Source organism: Apiospora phragmitis (assembly GCF_038363925.1).
Source record: "Apiospora phragmitis strain CBS 135458 chromosome Unknown utg000005l:1.0-4161743.0:1.0-4166827.0, whole genome shotgun sequence".
NCBI lineage: Eukaryota > Fungi > Ascomycota > Sordariomycetes > Amphisphaeriales > Apiosporaceae > Apiospora > Apiospora phragmitis.
Window position 1 is genome coordinate 733,296 of NW_027117403.1, and position 19,994 is coordinate 753,289.

Genomic DNA, 19,994 nt, shown 5'->3' on the forward strand with positions numbered 1-19,994 from the left:
CGCTAGAATTATATCACTTTTTTTTTAAAGTTATAACATTTTCGGACGTAAAAGAATATAAAAAAAGGTTAAGGCTATAAAGAAATTTATAAAAGTGGGATATTCGTTTATATAGGACATTCGCTTGTAGGATACGTTAAGGCGTTTTTTTCTTATTATTTAAATTTAAAACAATTAATAATTCGTAATAAAATATAGTTTTTTTACGCTCCGCTATTAAGTAACGTTTTAATATATACTCTTTTTATACTTATTATTAATATAATATATTTATAAATAACTCGATTATCCGTTATTTAATATAGGGACCTATCTTAGTCCGCTTATTATCGTCCTTTTATAATAAGCGGCGTCCGTTTTCTAAACGCCGCTTTTATAAATAATTAACGATTTTTTACGATCAATCCTTATATCGTCGCTATTATTCTCTCCGTTCTTTCTAAAACGTTTCTTAATATATTAATAAAGGTGTTTTTATACTCTTCCCCGTGCGAAGTATTATCCTTAATATTTAAGATTTAGGTTTTTCGGGTAATTCGAAAGTTTATTAAGTTCGCGGTAATTTATAAACGTTTTATAAATTCCTTAATATATTAAAAAGGTCTTCCCGTCGGGTATATATTTATATATCTTAAAAATATTAAACGCCCTCTTTTAAATGTTTATAAGCTCGCGATTTTTCCTAAGCGTATTTAAAATATTAGTTCTTAAAACACTCCCTTTAATTTCGTCCTTTTAAATAATATTATCGTAACTACCGTAAATATTCCTATACCAATAGGTACGCGCATTATTTATTGGGGATCGATATTCGGATTTTTTTAATAATATAGTCCGGGTATAATTACGTAATAAGTTATTTATTAATCCTTTAAAAAAACTATTCGTACTCGAGTTTCTCCGCGAAATGTTTTATATAAACATTATATACGTACGAAATTTATAAAAGCGTAAAGTATCCTTTATATATATAAAAGATTTATAGGTTATCCCCTACGGCGTAATTATTATAAATTTTTTAATTAAACTTAGCCGTAAGAAGTACTTAATATAAATATTTTAAATCGGGGTAAGGAATATTAAGAATAATTAGCCATTTATTAGTCTTTAAGTCTTTAAACTTAATAATTTTATATATTAATTCGTTTATAAATACACTTATTAAGCGTTCGTAATTTATAAATTATTCTAGCTAGCTCGTAATATCGTTTATTAAATCGCTATTTTTATTATAAAGGAAAGATCATTCTTTGCATATTATTATAACGTTTTAATTATAATTCTTCTTACCTTCCGGGGTTTTAAAAAACTATCTAATATTTTCTTTATCCGTTAAATAAAAAGTATACCTATTATTATAATAAGTTATTTAAAATAAATTACCGTACTTAATAATAACGTTACTATTTTTAATAATTATTATAAAAGTGTTTTTTATTTTAATAATATTAATTTATTATTTATTTAGAATTCGTTAAAAATCTTTCCTTAATACTTAATATTTTTAAATATAATACCTTAATTTTTAATAATTATAATAAATACCGCGTAACTTCCTATCCTATTTATTATATTTAATAACGTCGAAATTTATAAACTTATTATAATAACTATACGCCGTAATATTTTTAAATAATATATAATTATATTAATATAATCGCCTCGTATTAGCTTAAATTTAACTAATTTATCGCTAAGGTCCGCCTTACTTTTTATAGCGTTATTTATATATACGAGTATCGATTTTAATAATAAACTCTCTATATAAAAAAAAGTTATTAAAGATATTAAGCCGGCTAAGTTCGTTCTTAATATTATTTTTTAATCCTTAATAATATATTATAATTTTTATAACTTTAATATAATTTAATCAAATTATAATACGCTAGAACTCGGCTATATAAAAAGCGGGTAATCCTTTTTATTTAAAAGTTTTAAATTCCCTCTCCGCCTGTCGTTTTTCGTTAGGGTTTTAAAAAAGTAACTTAAAAGCGTGTTTAAAGCTGTCGTAACTTTCGAAAATATGTTATATCTCTATACGGCATAACTTAACTTATTAATCGTTTTTTATAAGTTCGTTTAAATAAAGTTCGAATTAAGCGAATACCTTACCTTTAAAAAACGAGGCGGCGTAAATAACTCGTTAAGTAACGTTTTAAAACGTTCCGTTATAAAATTATTAATAGGTTTTAATTTAAATAAAAAAACTTCGGAAATTTCCGCTTATTCCGTTAAAAAAGGTTAACGTATTAATTTTTATACCCTTTTTTAATATAATAAGGGTCTAAATAATATTAATAATTATATAAAAGAGATATACTTTTTCGCGTAACTTATCGATATCGTAAAATATTTATTCTAAAATACCTTTAATTAAAAGCTCGTTACGCTCTTTTTTAAGCTTAACGTAATAATATTAATAATTAATGCTTTCTTATTCGAGTTCCTTAATTCGTTTAATTAACGCTTATCGGGTAAGTTTATTATTACTATCGTTGCTATCGACGTTTATAACAAGGTCTCGTTAAGAAGTATTAAAGGTGGCGATAGGAGTCTTTCCTTATTAGACGGTATTACTAAAGCTAAGTATAGATATAGTTCTTATAATACTATTATTTAAAAGTTTAAATAATAACTTATAAAAATAAAAGTAATTAAAATATAATAAACGTTATTTAAGTTTTAAAAGAAACTTAATAAAATATATTAAGGTTTATATTAATAATATAAAAAAGTATTAAAACGTGTAATAAAAATTATTTTTATTAATATAATAAGTAATAGCTCGTAAAAATAAAGGTAACTAAAGTATATAAACTTCGAAAATATTTATAATAATTTCGTGAAAATTATTTACCTTATTAATAAATTAAGATTAATATTTAAATTAATTATTAAAATAAAAAGTATTTATATAAAATATATAGGGAATATTTATTATTATATATTTAATTTTTTCTTTATTAATTTATTAAGTCGCTTATTAGTTTATAATAATCTTATTATTAACTTATAATAATTTATCCCTTAAATTATAGTAATCTATTTCGGTAGCTCACTTAGAGCGTCGTAATCCAGTCGTTCCTTATCACGTGACACTTCTCCGGTTTCTCTCCCGAGTCGGGTCTATCCTTTCGTTGTCTAGGACATCTTTATAGTTACGTATTTCTACCGTATAGGGGAGTTCGTATTAATATAGCTAGTAGTACGGTCGGTGGTTATAACATTATAGCCTAGTCGGGGCATAATAAACCCGTTCCGGCGAGTGGGGTCTTGGCCGCATGGTTAGGTCGGGTTGTAACAGTTATTAATTACCTCGATTCGATAAAATATTAAATCGGTATTAATATTTCGTGAGTAAAGTTTAACGCGTATTATTAATATTTAACTAATAGGCTTATATATTACGTCGCTTATATTTTTTATTTAAGTTAATAATAAATTCGTAATACGAAAAAGATGATACGAAATATATAAATTAATTAATATAAAAGCTTAAGTATAATAGATCTAATATTATAATTAGTTTTAAATAAATAACTTATATTAATTATTAATAGTTTTTAAGTTTACTTTAATAAATAATATAAATTATTTTTAATAATAAATAAACGCGAGTTAATTAACGATAACGAAGCGCTTTATAATAAATATATACGATAATATAATAAACCGATCGAGCCTTTTAATTTAAATATTAATATTAGCAACGTTTTAAATACCCTCGGCGTTTTTTATAATGTTAAATTTTCTTATTATATAAGCTATATTAATTAAATATAAGCAATTATTCTTTATAATTAATTATTAATTATAGCCCGCTACCTTTTTAAGATTATAATCGTAAAGATTTTATTAACGCTTCGATTTTAATATAAAGCCGGTATTATTCATGAAATTAATTTAGTATTTTTTTAATTATAATAAAAATAGTAAATAAAATAAATAACGAGGTAATATATATTAAAATATAGTTATAATAACAGGGTTAAAAGTAAAGTAAGTAAGTTAATATTAAAAATTTATTACTAAATAATATATATTAATTAACTACTTAACTAATTATTAACTAACTAAACCACAGGCTCTTAAATAACTAAAAACATTAACCAATCGGCTAGTCATAACTAACTAATCAACCGACACCAGTCGGTTAGTGTGGATGGTACTTTGACAGCCTTGACTTTGAGGGTGTGTAGTATATTACGCCTGACAATACTGAACATGGTAAGGCTGAACAATGCCAGAGCCAGCTCAAGGAAATTGATCAGCGTCCAACAGTATAGACGACGCCATAGAAACGGACTTGGATTCGCACAATACAGAAGAACGAAATCAATAAAGCCTGACATCTTGAGCATTGTCCGTCTTTAGATGTGAAGGCTGGCCTTCCTGATTACACCAACTTCTTTATCTCCCGAATGCAACCTCTTGCCCACCTTCCTTTTCAAGCTGTCTGGGAGCGGTAAGTTACAGGGGCTGCCGGGTCGCGGCTGAAGAGGCGTTTCGGTGAGCAACGCATGCAATGAGTACCATTGGCTACGCGAGTCTCGCTCTGCAAGCCAAGGCCCAGGGCTGCCGCACACAGGGGTGTCGATTGGGGGCGGAAGATAACCAACCCGATGCTACAGTAGGTAGGCTGGGATGCGCCAAATATCGCGCTGAACACAGTGCGCCTCGCCTGCAGCTCACGGTAGGCTACAATAAAAAGGATTGGAGACGAAGAGTTGAATCGACCTGCTCAAACAAACATTCGTGTTGGAGTATACATTCACCAGTTTCGAGGTCCACACATAAGACTTCCCAATTCAGGAAAAGCTATTTCTTGCATATGTGCAAACACTCGTTTTGTTTCTAACTCCATACTGGAAGTTACTAGATGGATGAAGACCGAGGCCGTCAAGGCCCCTCGAAGGCGGACCGCGTTGGCGTGGGCAATGCCGACCATTCTGTCATTGCAGGAAACTTTTCAGTAGATGGAAATGTAGGATTTGGTACGTATAAGATTTTGGTGAGATGAATGGGCTGACTAACGACGAGAAGCATTTAAAGGCTCTGCCGATACAACAAATCTCAACTCCGTGGTTGCTAACTCACTTTCTATTGGAGGTGACGTGAAATACAGTAAGTAAACTCCATCCCAGACACGGCTTCTAGATATAAAACGGATGCATCCCTACTCTTGCGTCAATTCCAGCTATTTATTCGAAGCTAACGTAGCTACAAGAAACAACCATTAACACCCGGGGTATGTAATCCGACGATGAGTCAAAGAGTCAGACACCAGCTTACCTCCGGAGTCCCGGTGCAGCTGTTTCCCCCAGCAGGGTCGCTCAAAGGCTAAGAAAACTTGCCCGGCTTGATTCTCTTACAAAGCATCGGCGACTTGAGGAAACTGCACAAGCCGTGCCCAACACCGGGGACTGGATCCTGAATGATCCTACGTTTCTCAGATGGCAGGCTGGAGAGTTCAAACATTTGTGGTGTTATGGCAAACGTATGTCCTATCTCAGAAGCCCCCGAGGACTTACCGTATCTAATTACTTGACTCTTAGCCGGGGTTGGCAAAACAGTGTTGGCGTAAGATCCGGTCGCCCCAGAACCGCTTTATCCTGTACTGAATTATATACAGGGCAAAGATCATTCGTCGACTTCGAGATACCGTCGTCCAGAGAGGCATACAAGATCAGCAGATGCGAGGAGTCCTATACGTTTACTTCGATTATCAACAACGTGATAACCAGAACCCGGCTGCCATTTTGGCCGACCTACTGTCGCAGCTTCTGTGTCAAAAGCCGTTTGTCTCCCTGGATACCACGAGAATGTACAACGAGTGGGGTGAATCAGAGGAACTTTTGAACCATAAGGGTTATCTGAGTCTCCTCATCTCAGAGGCGGCAGTGTTCCATCAAGTCTACCTCGTCCTAGACGGACTGGACGAGTACTTTGATGAGACAAACGAAAATCGACCACACACGTTGATGGGCATCGTTTCGCAGCTGCAGAGGAACTTCAAGATCATTGTCACGTCAAGGGATCGTGAGAATAGATTTGACACCATCGATTTTGGCAAACCGATTCATATCCAGGCAACAAACCAGGACCTTGCTGCGTTTTTCGAATGGAAGATCAACCAGTCGGAAGTTCTGAAACAAGCAATGGCAACCGGAGACACGAGGAAGGACGGCTCTTGGTCGAAACATCATGATGAATTTGTTACCAAGGCGCGAGGAAAGTGAGTACGGGCAAAGCCCAAGCCCCAGTCCTGAGACATCGTACCTAACTGACACGGCATTACAGTTTCCTCATTGCCCAACTGCAGATGAAAGCCCTTGAAAGAGACACCGACCAAAATGTAATTGAGAATTGCGAAGGGAATTCGTCTTATTTCTACGAAGGTGCTTTACGTAGGATCCGGGGCCAGCGAGACTCGAACAAGAAGATGGCGCTGGCAGCTCTGAACTGGGTCTGCTATGCGGCTCGACCCCTTTCGATCTCGGAGTTCAGTCACGCAGTGGCAGGTCATCAAGCAGCCGGTAGAGTCGACGTCAACACGTTGGAAGCCATATGTGCCGGATTGATCATCGTGGACGGGTCGGGCATCGTTCGTCTGTTTCATTATACAGCCCATGAGTTCCGGGGACGCAAGGCGGTTGTCCGCTTTCAAGACTCTCATCCGTCACTGGCTCGAAGATGCCTAATCGACCTTCTCGAACGTCCTATCGACGACACAAGCGGCCACTCACACCAAATCTCATCCCATAGGTCAGCTTATTTGACTTATGCTGCAGACCATTGGGGGTACCACTTTCGACGCGCAGGGGGGATGTAGCAGCCTGGAAGCTTGTGACGGAACTTCTAGGAGACCAAAGGAAAATTTCAGAATCCACAGAATGCATGGAGAACATCCCTTCCCACCTCAAGTCAGATGTAACTGCCCTGCACATATCCACATTCTTCGGTTCAAAAGGACTTGTACTACACTCGATCAACAAATTGGCTATCCATATAGATACTGGCGCATATACTGGTCACACGGCAACTCATTGGGCTGTGATATTTCAACAGCAGCGTATACTCCAGGTGTTGCTAGAGAGTGGAGCCAACGCTAATGCTCAAGATGCCAAAGGGAGGACACCACTTCACCTCGCAATATCGAACCATGACGAGTCGAGTACCAGAATACTACTCCAGTACTCACAGGAGTTGGATGGAAGCCTTGAAGATAAGAAAGGGTTCACCTCTCTTCGTTTTGCGGCCCGTGAAGGTCATCTCTGGGCCATCAAACTTTTGCTCCCAATATGCGCCAATACTATAAATTCTGAGGACCAGGACGGATATAGCGCACTCCGGTGGTCTTTAAAAATGGGCCACGAAAGTATTGTCCGGCTACTCATTGATGCTGGGGCTGACATCAACACACCGTCACCTCACGACGGCTGGCTGATTCTGAGCGAGGCTGCCAGCTGTGGTAACCAAAGAGTCGGCCTCATTCGATTCCTCCTCTTGGAAAGGCCTGACCTGCATATCGACCTGCACAGACAGGACTGGGCTGAGATGGCACCCATCGAGTGGGCAGTTCTCTATGGAGGGTCCGAGGTAGCATACCTGCTTTTGAAGGCCGGCGCTGATCCGAGCATCAGGGACAAAGAGGGCAGAACACTCCTGCATCGCTTGATCGAGTTCTGGCCCGCAGTACGGGACAAGACTCTGCTCTGGCTTCTTATCGAGCACAGATGCGCGCTGGAGCTCCGTGACGACGCACAAGACTGGACGCCGCTCCAATTGGCAATAGCTCGTGCCAACATGTCGGCGGCATGGCTGCTGGTACACGGGGGCGCAAGTCTTGGGGGCCAAGACCGCCAAGGCCAGACACCGCTGCACACTGCTGTCACCTCCAACCAAGCTCTGATGGTGGGTCTCCTCCTAGACCAGGGAGCAGACTACGAAGTCCTCGACAACAACGACTATGCTCCACTGCATGCTGCCGCGGCGCTGGACGGCCACGCAGTGATGGCCGCCTTTCTCAGCCGCGGAAAAGGCACAAACGTGCGGAACAAGTCCGGGCTCACACCCCTCCACGTCGCGGTGATGAAGCAGCGCGCCGCCGCCGTCCAATTGCTCCTACAGCACGGCGCCGACCCCGACCTCAGCGACCGCGCCGGCCGCACGCCCCTGTACTGGGCCCTGGTGAAGACGAAGAGCCGCGAGGCCGTCGCGGCGCTCGTCCGCGCGACGCGGCAGCTCGGCCAGGCGGCCGACTACGAGCAGCAGTCCTACCTGCACCTCGCGGCCCTCTCGGGGGAGTTCGCGCTGGTCCAGACGGTGCTCGCGGCCGGCACCATCCCAGTCGACCAGCAGGACGCCCGCGGCCGCACACCGCTGCACGCGGCCATTGTCGACGCACGGAATCGTGTCGTTGCGTGCCACCTCGTGCTCCAGGGCGCCGACGTGAATCTGCAGGACGACGACGGCTGCAGCGCGCTGCACCACGCGGCCGCGCTGGGAGACAAGGACTTGGTCCCGACGTTGGTGGCGCGCAACGGGGACAGGCAGTTGCTGAACAAGAAGGGGCACACTCCCATGGCGGTTGCGGAATTGGCAGGACATGGCGAATTGCGATGGGCGTAGGATGGGACTTATTGGACCAGATTGATAAAAAACACAGTCGAACCCCACCCCCTTTTTCATTTTCAATCTCTATACGGGCATACCCCCACGTACCATCTGTTCTGTCAACTCGACTGGCAACATTCGTGAGCTTTGCTGCACCAGTTAATCCCCCCGTTACCGACTATTAGTTATGTTACCAATAATATATGTTACCACTTAGTAGTTTTCCCACCGCCGAGACCCCAGTCGCCGAAGCCTGAAACCAATTGCATGATTACATGTAGCCCTACTCCACCGCGCTAAGGAGCGCGACAAGCCACTGATGTACGGCAAGCGCCCTGAAAACCCAGCAGCCCAGGGGGCTTGTCGCACTATTCGCTACTGCGGGGTACTCAGCGCAGGGTGCTTGGGTGCAAAGCGCCCAATGCCGACCTCACCTCCTGAAATCTGTACATTACCAAATTCATCCAAATTGGCTATGCTGTATTCGGATTCCTGTTAAAGCTGGATTCCCCTTTTTGTCATGCCGATATAACCTCTTTTCACGTTCTTTTTTTTTTTTTTTTTTTCACCTTAATCACTATTTTCAGCAGTATTCGCGCCGTCATGGGCGACTCCACAATGAAGCTGGCAGTCCTCATCGACGCCGACAACGTGCAGGCCTCCGCGGTCGGGCTCCTCCTGGCCGAGGTCGCCAAGTTCGGCACCGCGTCCGTCAAGCGCGCCTACGGCGACTGGACCAGCCCGGGCCTCAAGGGCTGGAAGAACCAGCTCTTGATGCAGTCGATCCAGCCCATGCAGACGTTCCCCTACCAGGGCAAGAGCGGGACCGCATCGGCCCTGATCATCGATGCCATGGACCTGCTGCACATGGGCACCTTCGACGGCTTCTGCATCATCTCCAGCGAGGGGGACTTCACGCGACTGGCTGCGCGCATCCGCGAGTCCGGTCTCGTGGTCTACGGCCTTTGGGAACGCAAGACGCCCGAGCCCTTCGTCGCGTCGTGCGACCGGTTCATCTACGTTGAAAACCTCGCCATCGAGCGGGCCCAGAACCTGCCGCTCCCCCCTAGCGGCGTCGGCAGTGACGACACCCCTTCTTCATCACCATCCCGCAAGCCTCACCTGCAGCGGGCCCACAGCGCTCCAGCCCCGGCCACCATCGACCCCAACGTCATTCACCAGCTCCGGGCCGTCGTGCGTGATGTCGCTGGCGACGATGGCTGGGCTCCACTCGCCAAAGTGGATATTCTCATCACCAAACGATTCCCCGACTTCGACCCCCGCAACTATGGCCACCTCAAGCTGGGCGAGCTGATTACGGCCACCTCCAAGTTCCAGCTCACACAACGCAGTCCTGGCAACGGAAAACCCCCAATGGTCTTCGCACGGGATAACGCGTTCTACACGGAATGATCCCTTTTCGGTGTTCATAATAGCTACTTAGGCGATCAGCTAGCTCGCCAACCCCCAACTTCGAATGGAATATTGCTGGCGGAGCAAGCCAGGAGTCTGACCTTTTACTGGATATGGAACAGGCTTTCCAGGATAACTGGCGTCACTAGAACGACTAGCTAGTAACTGTAAAAGTGGCGGTCATTGGCAGTGACTGTGATGAGTCCGTTCACCCTACAGGCCAGTTTGCCGATGTTTACCTACCACCTACATGCACGAGGGATAATCTTTCGCGTGTCGAGCCCGTGCTGGAGTCATTGTTTTACCCTCTGACGAACTTTCTGGACGACCCCCAGCGGAAGTTGCCGAAGCTCTCGTTTTATGTTCCCGGGGTGACATAGCCACGCAAATGCCGCCGGGTTTCATCTGGATGAACTTGACTTTTTCGCTCCAGGGCTTGGGGCCTAGAATACAAAATCCACATCATTGTCCAGACATGCAACAATCTTACTTGTGGCGCAAGGACCATGGAATATAATATCGTTAAATAGGAAATGCCCCCATAAGAACAGGGAGACTAATATACTTGTCATGTGAGAGGGCAAATGAAAATACCATAATAATATGCCAGAATGGTAAGGGATTGATGTTAACCTGCTACCGCTGTTCTACCTTAACTCTGCAACAACGCGACGTTCTTCCGCTGGTAGTTCAGGCTTTTCCCACTTGTGCTAACCACCAACATGCTCTTGCTGCAACACATCCGGCTGATGCCGCATTTGCTTCGCTTTCAGCTCTACCGAGTCGCTGCCCTGATTCAACCTGTTTGTAGATTTCGGCTTGTGATATCTCTGCTTTGCAAGCATCCAAAGCAACGCAGCAAGTAGCACAAGCAGGGGAACGCCTTAATCTGACGGCGAAGCCAGCCTCCAGAGCGACGGACGGCGTCGACGGGCAGGTATCGGTGGGGCATGCTGAGAAGGCCGAGCTCGCGTCTGTTGGCATAGCCACGGGTGTCGGTGCTACGGTCTGCTGTGTGCCGGAGACCGTGGTACGTGATGTAGTCGTTCCAACGGTGCTTGCGGCGACAGTAGTGCATGCGCCGTCTGAATAGAAAGAGTGGTCTGCTTGCTGACGGATAAGGTCGTAGTTGATTGAGGTTGCGTTGTTCCACTGGAAGCCCACACCCTCGGAGCAGCAATCGATCGTCGAATCTGACGTATCGCAGCACCAGCCGTTGAAACCCTTGCAGAAACGGAGGAGAGCCTGATCATTGCCGACTTTTTCGTCTAGCACGCCTGATCTCGTCCAGAGTTTCATCCAAGGCTGTCAATACACCAACCGAAACCACCATGATTGGCAACCAACCAACCATACAGCCTTGGTGAGCCACCAAATAAGAGCCTTTTGGTGTATTATACCAATCAACTAAGAGATTGCCTTAATGAGCCACCTGGTGGTTTAGGTGTATTAGGTTGATATAAAGCTTTTTTTTTATTAAATTTAGTTATATATTATAATAATTTTTAGTGTTATTATCTTATATTAACTAGTAAATTAAACCGGAAGCCGCCCTTTATAAAAATATAATATTATAATCTTTATTATTAATATTAATACTTTATTCGTTATAAACGTGTATTTATAAACTTTATTTATATTTAATGAATATTACTATTAATATTAATATTATACTTCGTTATTATTAAGCCGATTAAATTAAACCTTTAATCGTTATTAAATCGTAAACCTAAGCCTTTTTAAAAAATATCTTAATTAAATCTCGACCATTATAATTAAGCTATGTAAAGCTTGGGTTTAAAAGTTAAAATTTAATTTTTAGTTAAATAATAAAATATATTAAATTTATAAGATTTATATTATTAATCGAACGCCGTAAAATAAACTATTATTCATTAAAACTTATAAAATATAATACGTTATTTTTTAAAAAAGTATTATATTATAACGTTTCTTAATAAAAAAAGTCGAGAAAAAAGATTAAGTATAATATTAACACTAATCATCGTTATAAATATTTAACCGCTTATATAAAATTTAATAATTTATAAATAAATTAAATTCTTTAATAATAATACTTTTAACGGCAATTAATTTAATAACTTATTAATAACTCGGTAGTTTTTAATTAAATCGAGCTTTAAGAATTTTACGCTATTTATATATATTTAAACTTTTAAATCGAAGTACGTAAAGTTTTAATAAGCCGAAATATTATATACATACCGGTTATTTTTAATTTTAAATATTATTAATAAACTATTACTCGAGTATTACGTGACGCGTTTAAATAAGTTTATTTTATTATTAATAAAATAAATATATATAGTTTTATATACTTTTTTTATAACGCGTTAGTTAATTAAGTTTAAAAGATTACCGGTGGTTATTTTAATAAAAGTACTACCGCGTATAATATTCGTAATATAATTAAGTATTTTATATATAATAACGTTAATAATATAAATACCGCGATAAATTATATCGGTTTTTAGCTTAGCTTTAATAAAAATCATTAACGCTGTCGTTATTTAAGTTATATTTTAAACTTATCTATTAAACTGTTATTAAATCGTTTATTTAACGATAATAATAATATAATTATAAATTTAAAAACAGGGTAAAAAATAACCGTTAATTATTATAAATAATAGCGAGAAAACCGGTTAATAAACCTTAAATCCTCGTTATCGCTATTAATTAAAGTAATTAACTTAATAAGCTATTTTTTATATATATAAAAAATACGCTAATTTTAATAACTTTATAAATCGAGATAAAAAAAGTCTTTAGTTTATTAAGAATAATTAAATATATTATTAACTTATATTTATACTTTAAATATACCCGCGTTATATATTAATAAACTTAAAAATAAATATATATATTAATGAAAAGTATTAAAATTAAGCTTTTAACTTAACGATTTATTTTTTAAATAAAAACTATTAATTAATCGATATTAACTAATAAGTTTTAAGTAAAATTAATATAATTTAATTAAAAGCTATTTTATTTAATTTAAAAATAATATTTAAATTTAATAATAATTATGCGACTTTAAAGGATTTTATAATAATATTTATAATTACTTTAATAAATTCGAATTAATTTTAACGAAATTAAAACCTTTTAATATCGACGTTATTAATTACTTTAATTCGATAAAATATTAAATCGGTGTTAATATTACGTAGGTAAAGTTTAATATATATTATTAAAAGTTAGTTAATAAGTTTATATATTTCGTTTTTTATATGTTTTATTTAATTTAATAATAAATATTAATCGAAAGAATATAACGCGATAATTAATAATAAATTTATAGTACGAAAGAAATTATACGAAATATATAAACTAATTAATAAAAAAGTTTAAATATAATAAATTCTATATTATAATTAATTTTAAATAAATAACTGTTATAGTACGTATAGACTAACCACTGCACTATAAAGTAAAAGCTTCGGAAATAACTAAACAAGTTATTTTTATCTAATTCTATACTATAAGCGTTACCCCGCACGGGAGATAACCGTCGGCCGTAATACTATACCTCCTCTTTAAAGGCATGCCCTTATGCCTTAGGGTGACAAGTTTTAGACGTATATAATTTAGGCTAAGTATAGAGAAACTCCAGGGCTTTTATATAAGGGATGTATAAGGCCCTGCCCGCTTACTAGCGATCTTACCTAGGCAGTTAAAGAGAGCTCCTATCCGGCAAGTGTGGGAATTAAACCCACGTCTCTTATTTAACAAGTTAGTCCAGTTATTATGTTACAGTGCGTATAGACTAACCACTACGCTATAAAGTAAAAGCTTCGGAAATAACTAGATAAGTTATTTTTATTTAATTCTATATTATAAGCGTTACCCCGCACGGGAGATAACCGTCGGCCGTAATAATAACGCGTATAAATTAATAATAGCTTTCGAGTTTAATTTAATAAATAACGTTAATTATTTCTTATAATAAACGACTACGAATTAATTAATAATACCGAGGCGCCTTTAAATAAATTAATATAATAATATAATAATTAATTAAGCTTTTTAATTAAAATATATTAAATTTAATAAAGTATTAATATTAATAATATTGAAAATACCCTCGGCTTTTTTTTATAATATTAATTTTTTTTATTATATAAACTATATATTATAACCTAGCCTAACCATGCGACCTAGACCCACTTCCGGCACGGCTCTACAATGCCCCGGAATATATACGAGACCTAGCACAAGCTAGCCCCACCCGGTCAGCGCTTACGACCCACCAACGATAACGGACCCACTCGCCAGGAACACGATGACGGTCATGGGGAAAGAACACGGCACAGAGCAACGACGGCAGTACTAGGCGACTAGTACGAACTGGACAGCCAGGTCTAGATAGCTAGAACCGTACAACCAGAGATGGATGACTAATTCAGGTCACGTGGAGATAAGATAAAGATGACATATCTAGGAAAGTCAGGAGCGGACGAATCACGGTGATTCAAGTGAGCCATCTAGAAGGATCACTAGTCAACGGTACGATCCTATCAGATATCGCGTGTATCAACTATTCGTATAGACCTTATTCTATTTATTCTCTTTTCTATCCTCTTTCTATCTGTTTTAATCAAAGATATGCACCTTTATCTAGATGCCAGCCACGCCTGTTTCGGACCTCCGGTTATAAAGTTCATCTTATTCGAACATATGCTTCTATATAACTTAATATATATATTTATTCATCTAGTATATCTAATATACCCCTTTAGTTATTAAACTTTAATAGGATTTTATAAGGGGGAATAGCTAATTATTTTAAATTCTCCTCTTTTTAATATATTTTTAACTGTTTTAAAGTTTATAAATATTAATTCGGTTCGTCTCTTAATTTCGAGCCTTTCTTTAATATCAACTAGCTTAAATTAATAGAGGAGATTTTAATATTATTTATAAGAAAAAGCTTTAATAAGTCCGTCGGTAATTATATTTATAATTAGTATATAGATTATATTAATTATTTTTAAACCGACTTTTTATTATAATTAATAATTATAAATATTAATATATTTTAGTTTCGTATTTAAAAATATTATATCTTTTTTAATAAGGCGTATTATCTATTTATTATTATATTTTAATCGAATTTTTTTCGAATTAAGTTTAATTCGTAACTCTTTAATTAGTTTAAAAATAAAATATCCTTCTTTAATAGCTTATATAAAAGAGAATAACTCCGCTTTTATTATAAAAGTAATTATAGTTTCTTATTTATTTACGCGCTAGCTTACGGTTCTTTTAAAGAGTTTTATAACGTAAGTTTATAAGCTTTTTCGATTAAGTAAATTATTTATAAAGGATATATTATTAGCGACGGTAAAATTATTTAATCCCTCGAATTATAAAGTATAGATAATCGAGAACTCTATTCGTAGTGGTATAATATATTAGTTTAAGGTTTATATTAAACCTAGATAAACGAGAAGTAGTAAAGGCGATATCTAGCTTAGTAATAATTACTGTGTATAAGATAGACCTGATCTTCTTTTAGTATAAATTAATAGTGTTATAATTTGTAAGTCCTTTAAAAGGAAATAGCTCTTTTTAACTTATAGGTGTATAGAATGACAAGTGTTGATATTAGCTAGCTAGTTGGATAATCTTGTTGATATAGTTTGTTTAGGAGAACTAAAAGCGTTTTTTTTCTTACGGTCTCAGAGGATTTCGATTTTAAAGAATTATTAAAAATTATCCTTTCTAGTGAACTAGTAGTGATCTTTTAAGTATATAATTATTTAATTAGTTTTTAATTTATTTATATTTTTAAATATTATAACGATATTGTTTATATAGAAAAAGATTAATATAATTTTTTAAAAATAATAATATAGTTTATAAAGAATTTAAAAAAAATTAAACTTAATAAGAGTTTAAGTAAATTCTTTTTATTAAAGAAAAAATAATTTTCGAAATTTATAAAAAGTTTTATATAATTTTATTAATATTTTCAATTTTTTATACTTAAGAGGTATTTTTATATATATATTCTTTTCGAGTTTAGTATTAATAAACGCGTTTATTATGTTATATTAAACTAGTTTAAAATTAAACTTAATTATAATAGCTATTAATATTTAAAAGGAACGTTTAACGAGTATTAATATATATATGTTTTCGTATTTAAATATTACTTATTAGTTTTTATAAATAATTAAGCGTATTTTATATTTAATAAATTAATTATACTTATTAAATTTATATATATATAGATTTATATATAATTAAATATTTAATATTTAAGAGTTTAAAACGAAGAGATTTCTATTTATAAGTTTATATTTTTATAATTGTGGAGATAGTTCTTTTTTATTTCCTTAAATAGGTTTCTATATAAGTGAACTATTAAGTCTTGATAATTCTTAGGTAAGGTCGGTATCTATTTTTTATAAATTTTAACCTTTTTTTAAGTATTTTTAATATTTGATTAGAAGAAAGTACCAAAGGGTTAGATCTTATTTTATTAAGATAGCTCGACTTATGATTTAAAAGTGCTTTAAACCGTACTTTATTTACGTTCTTCTCGTCGATTAAGCTTATTATAGTAAACACTTTTCCCGCGTTAAATATAGACTGCTAGCTTATATATTAAACGGGAGGGGGATTTACCTTATATAATAATACGTACCGGAAATCGGGCAGGTTTATTTCCGGGCTTATACGATTACGATCTTCGTTATTAATAAAACTTTTAATAATATTAGTAAGGAGGGAAGCCGGCCGGGTAGGCGAGGCCGCGGGGGTTAAGAATAGGACGAAGGTTACGGTTATATAAAGGTGATTAGTTCCTTTCGTTGCTTTTGTTTATAGCTACTCTTCGAAGAGACAGGATTTCTTTCTTATATCGCCTCCCGGGCCTATTTTACTCTTAACTTTCGGTATTTTTATATCACTTTTAAAACTAGTCGATAAGTCCTTATCTTTTTTTAAGTAGCCGTATTTTTTTACGGAAGGTCACCTTTTTTTAAAAATGCCGTTAATTATAGGTATCGGGTTAAAGCTTATTAATTAATTTCTTTAAAATTATTTCGTAATTATTTAATATTACTATCGAATATTAAGTCTTTATTAAAGATTATATCCTATACGGTATAAACTTTATTAATTAATGGATTTTATACCCGATATATATTTATTAAGTTATACCTAATTAAATATTTAATCCACGTTTTTAAATTTAATTGTTTAAATCGGTTAGATTTCTTTAAAATATTTGTTATTAAAGCGTAATATTTATATCCGTAAATTTTGAAATAAACTAGTTTTAGCTACTTTTAAACATTTAAAATCCCGTTTTTATATATTACGTAAATATAGAATATCTTATATAATAATTTTTAATAAAAAGAATATTTAAAGGTACGATTATTTAAATAAACTGCCGTCTACTAGATCTCTTTCTATAAGTATATCGGGAGCTTAGAGCCTGCTTTTATTACTCGGGCCTTATCTTTGATCACACCCCTCGAGCGCTCGGCGGCTCTGTTTTGGGCTTGGGTATACAGCGTTAAGGGTTTGAAAAGAATATAGTACTCTGACTGTAATATCTGGGTTATGCGAGGGGTCTTTATTAAAATTTTATTATTGTATTTGATAATTTTTATTTAAAAATTGTATAAGTTTTTAATATACCGATAAAATGGTTAAAAGTAGTGGTTAGAATAGTTATTTTTTAATCTTTTAAATAATAGTTTTAAATCGTACTATTATATCGGTCTATAATTAATATAACGTTACTATTCTTATTAAAATCTTTTTTAAAGTTATAAAAGTTTACGGCGATATAGTAATATAGTTCTAGGGGATCGTCCCTTAGGGTACGTTAAATTTTTCGTCTAGCTTTTAATATACCGTATATTTCGTATTTAACGGTTAATAATTCTTTAATTTTTACCCCCCGAGCGTGATTCGTTAAGTTTCGAAATACTTCGGGTCTTGGATAACCAAGTCGTAGGTACTATCTATTGTCCGGAGCTGAGCTAGGAGCCCTTTTAGTATAAGAGGTGATTTAGTACTTACGAGTATAGAAAGAGGCTAAAGAGTAGGATTTTAAAATATCCTCGATTACGGATTAATTAAACTTTTCCGCTAGGAAGTATATAATTATATCGTTTTTTTAACGAAAAGAGTTATTAAAAACTTTATTATTTTATTAATACTTTTTTAATTAAAAAAGCTTAAATAATATTAAATTATAAGTAAAGCTTTTATAATAAGTAATGTCGGTTAGTTTTATAGTTTTAAATCTTAATAAACTATTAATAATAATATTAATATTTTTATAACCGCTAATCTATATTATATCGTTTCTAGTGTATATATAATTATTTAGGAGTGCCTGGCGGAACTTATTAAAACGGCTAATCTGGTTAAAAATATAGATTATAGTTCCGGAATTTAATATAATTAAGTTTTTTAAGGGGTAAGTAATTATTATAAAAGCTTTTATATATTACCTTTAAATTATAAAATAGTTCTACGTTTTATTAATAATTTGATTAATAAATTAATAATTCTTAATAGTTTTTAATTTTTTAAATCGTTTAATTTTTTCCGTTAATTTAGTATTCGAGTTAAGTTTTTATTTAATTACCTGTTAAAGTGGTTTAAAAGGTTTTTAACCTAGGTAGGCCTTATTTAAAAAGAGATAGAAATAATTCGAAAAAGTGTGGTTTCTGTAATATATAGCGTATTCTAGTTTATTTTCGCCGACTTTATCCTTTTTTCTTTTAATAATAAAGCTCGGGGTATCCTTTTTTAACTGTGCCGGAAGCTTCTTTAGGTTACGATAAAACCGGGATTAGTATTTTTCCTGGTTCGGTAATCTTTAATCAGAACTTTATACTTAACTGTCCTCGTTTTTAATAGCTTCTCCGAATATAGCGAATAATTTTTTAAATACTTTTAAAGCTGGCGGGGATTTTATAATAGTTTTTTAATAGATCTTCAAGTCCGATACCACTTTTTAGTAATCGATTTTTTTAAAGATAATATCTTTTTATTTATTGAACTGGAAATTCGTGACCTAATTCTCTATTACTAGTCTAAATGCGAGGATCAGGTCTTAACACCAAGCTTAGGAGTTAGAAGTCTTTAGGACTTTTTCCTAGTATTATTTCTTATAATAGTTTCTTATTAAATAATTTAAGCATTAAAGTTTCTAAGCATTTTAATAAATAGTTTAATAATAATTCGGTATTTATCTCTTATTTCGGTTATTTATTAACTTTTTTAAACTCTTTTAATCTTTCGAATCGCGGTATATTATTCGTTTAGATATTAATCTTTATCGTAGTATATCTTTTTATATATATTTAAAACCGTGTTTAAAACCTAGTTTAAAAGCTTTTTAACTTTATTCTAATAATCCTTATATTTTTTCGTTTTATAAATATATATTATATAATTAAGCAGTTACAACCCGACCTAACCATGCGGCTAAAAGACCCCACTCACCGGCACGGAATTACTATACCCCGAACAGGCTACGATACCACAGCTACGGACCGCACCGCCAGCTATATGAACACGAAACCAGACCTTCCTTAATAACGAGTAACGCCACCGCTACGCCCGATAATAAGGCGAATACGCCCGTAAAGTAACGGCGACCGATAGTAAATTACGTAGTACGGCAAACGCTTAGGCGAGATCATTAAACGGCGTAAAACGTAATTAGGGGCGATTACTAAGTAATACCGAGCACGTTTAAAAAAAATTATTAAGTAATAATAAATTAATAATAAAAAAAAATATATAATAATAAACGTTCCCCTACATATTTTATATAAATATTTTTTATTTTAATAATTAATTTAAATATTAATCTTAATTTATTAATAAAATAAATAACTTTAACGAAACTATTATAAATATTTTTAAACTTATACATTTTAATTACTTTCGTTTTTACT

General features: G+C 35.0%; 3 protein-coding genes across 3 annotated transcripts; 2 read left to right on the forward strand and 1 right to left on the reverse strand.

Moving 5' to 3' along the window:
- Positions 1 to 4,525: 4,525 nt before the first annotated feature.
- PG994_004287 (ankyrin repeat-containing domain protein) lies at positions 4,526 to 8,631 on the forward strand (the record flags this gene model as incomplete). The annotated part of the gene is made up of 8 exons (XM_066855696.1): positions 4,526 to 4,630; positions 4,880 to 4,994; positions 5,044 to 5,124; positions 5,288 to 5,497; positions 5,556 to 5,580; positions 5,633 to 6,235; positions 6,301 to 6,765; positions 6,822 to 8,631. 8 exons carry the CDS (start codon positions 4,526 to 4,528, stop codon positions 8,629 to 8,631), a joined length of 3,414 nt encoding a protein of 1,137 aa, XP_066717863.1.
- Positions 8,632 to 9,219: 588 nt separating this feature from the next.
- PG994_004288 (NYN domain-containing protein) lies at positions 9,220 to 10,029 on the forward strand (the record flags this gene model as incomplete). Its single annotated transcript, XM_066855697.1, has 1 exon — positions 9,220 to 10,029. One exon carries the CDS (start codon positions 9,220 to 9,222, stop codon positions 10,027 to 10,029), a length of 810 nt encoding a protein of 269 aa, XP_066717864.1.
- Positions 10,030 to 10,719: 690 nt separating this feature from the next.
- PG994_004289 (uncharacterized protein) lies at positions 10,720 to 11,328 on the reverse strand (the record flags this gene model as incomplete). Its single annotated transcript, XM_066855698.1, has 1 exon — positions 10,720 to 11,328. The coding sequence occupies one exon, from the start codon at positions 11,326 to 11,328 to the stop codon at positions 10,720 to 10,722; it is 609 nt and encodes a 202-aa protein (XP_066717865.1).
- Positions 11,329 to 19,994: the final 8,666 nt, after the last annotated feature.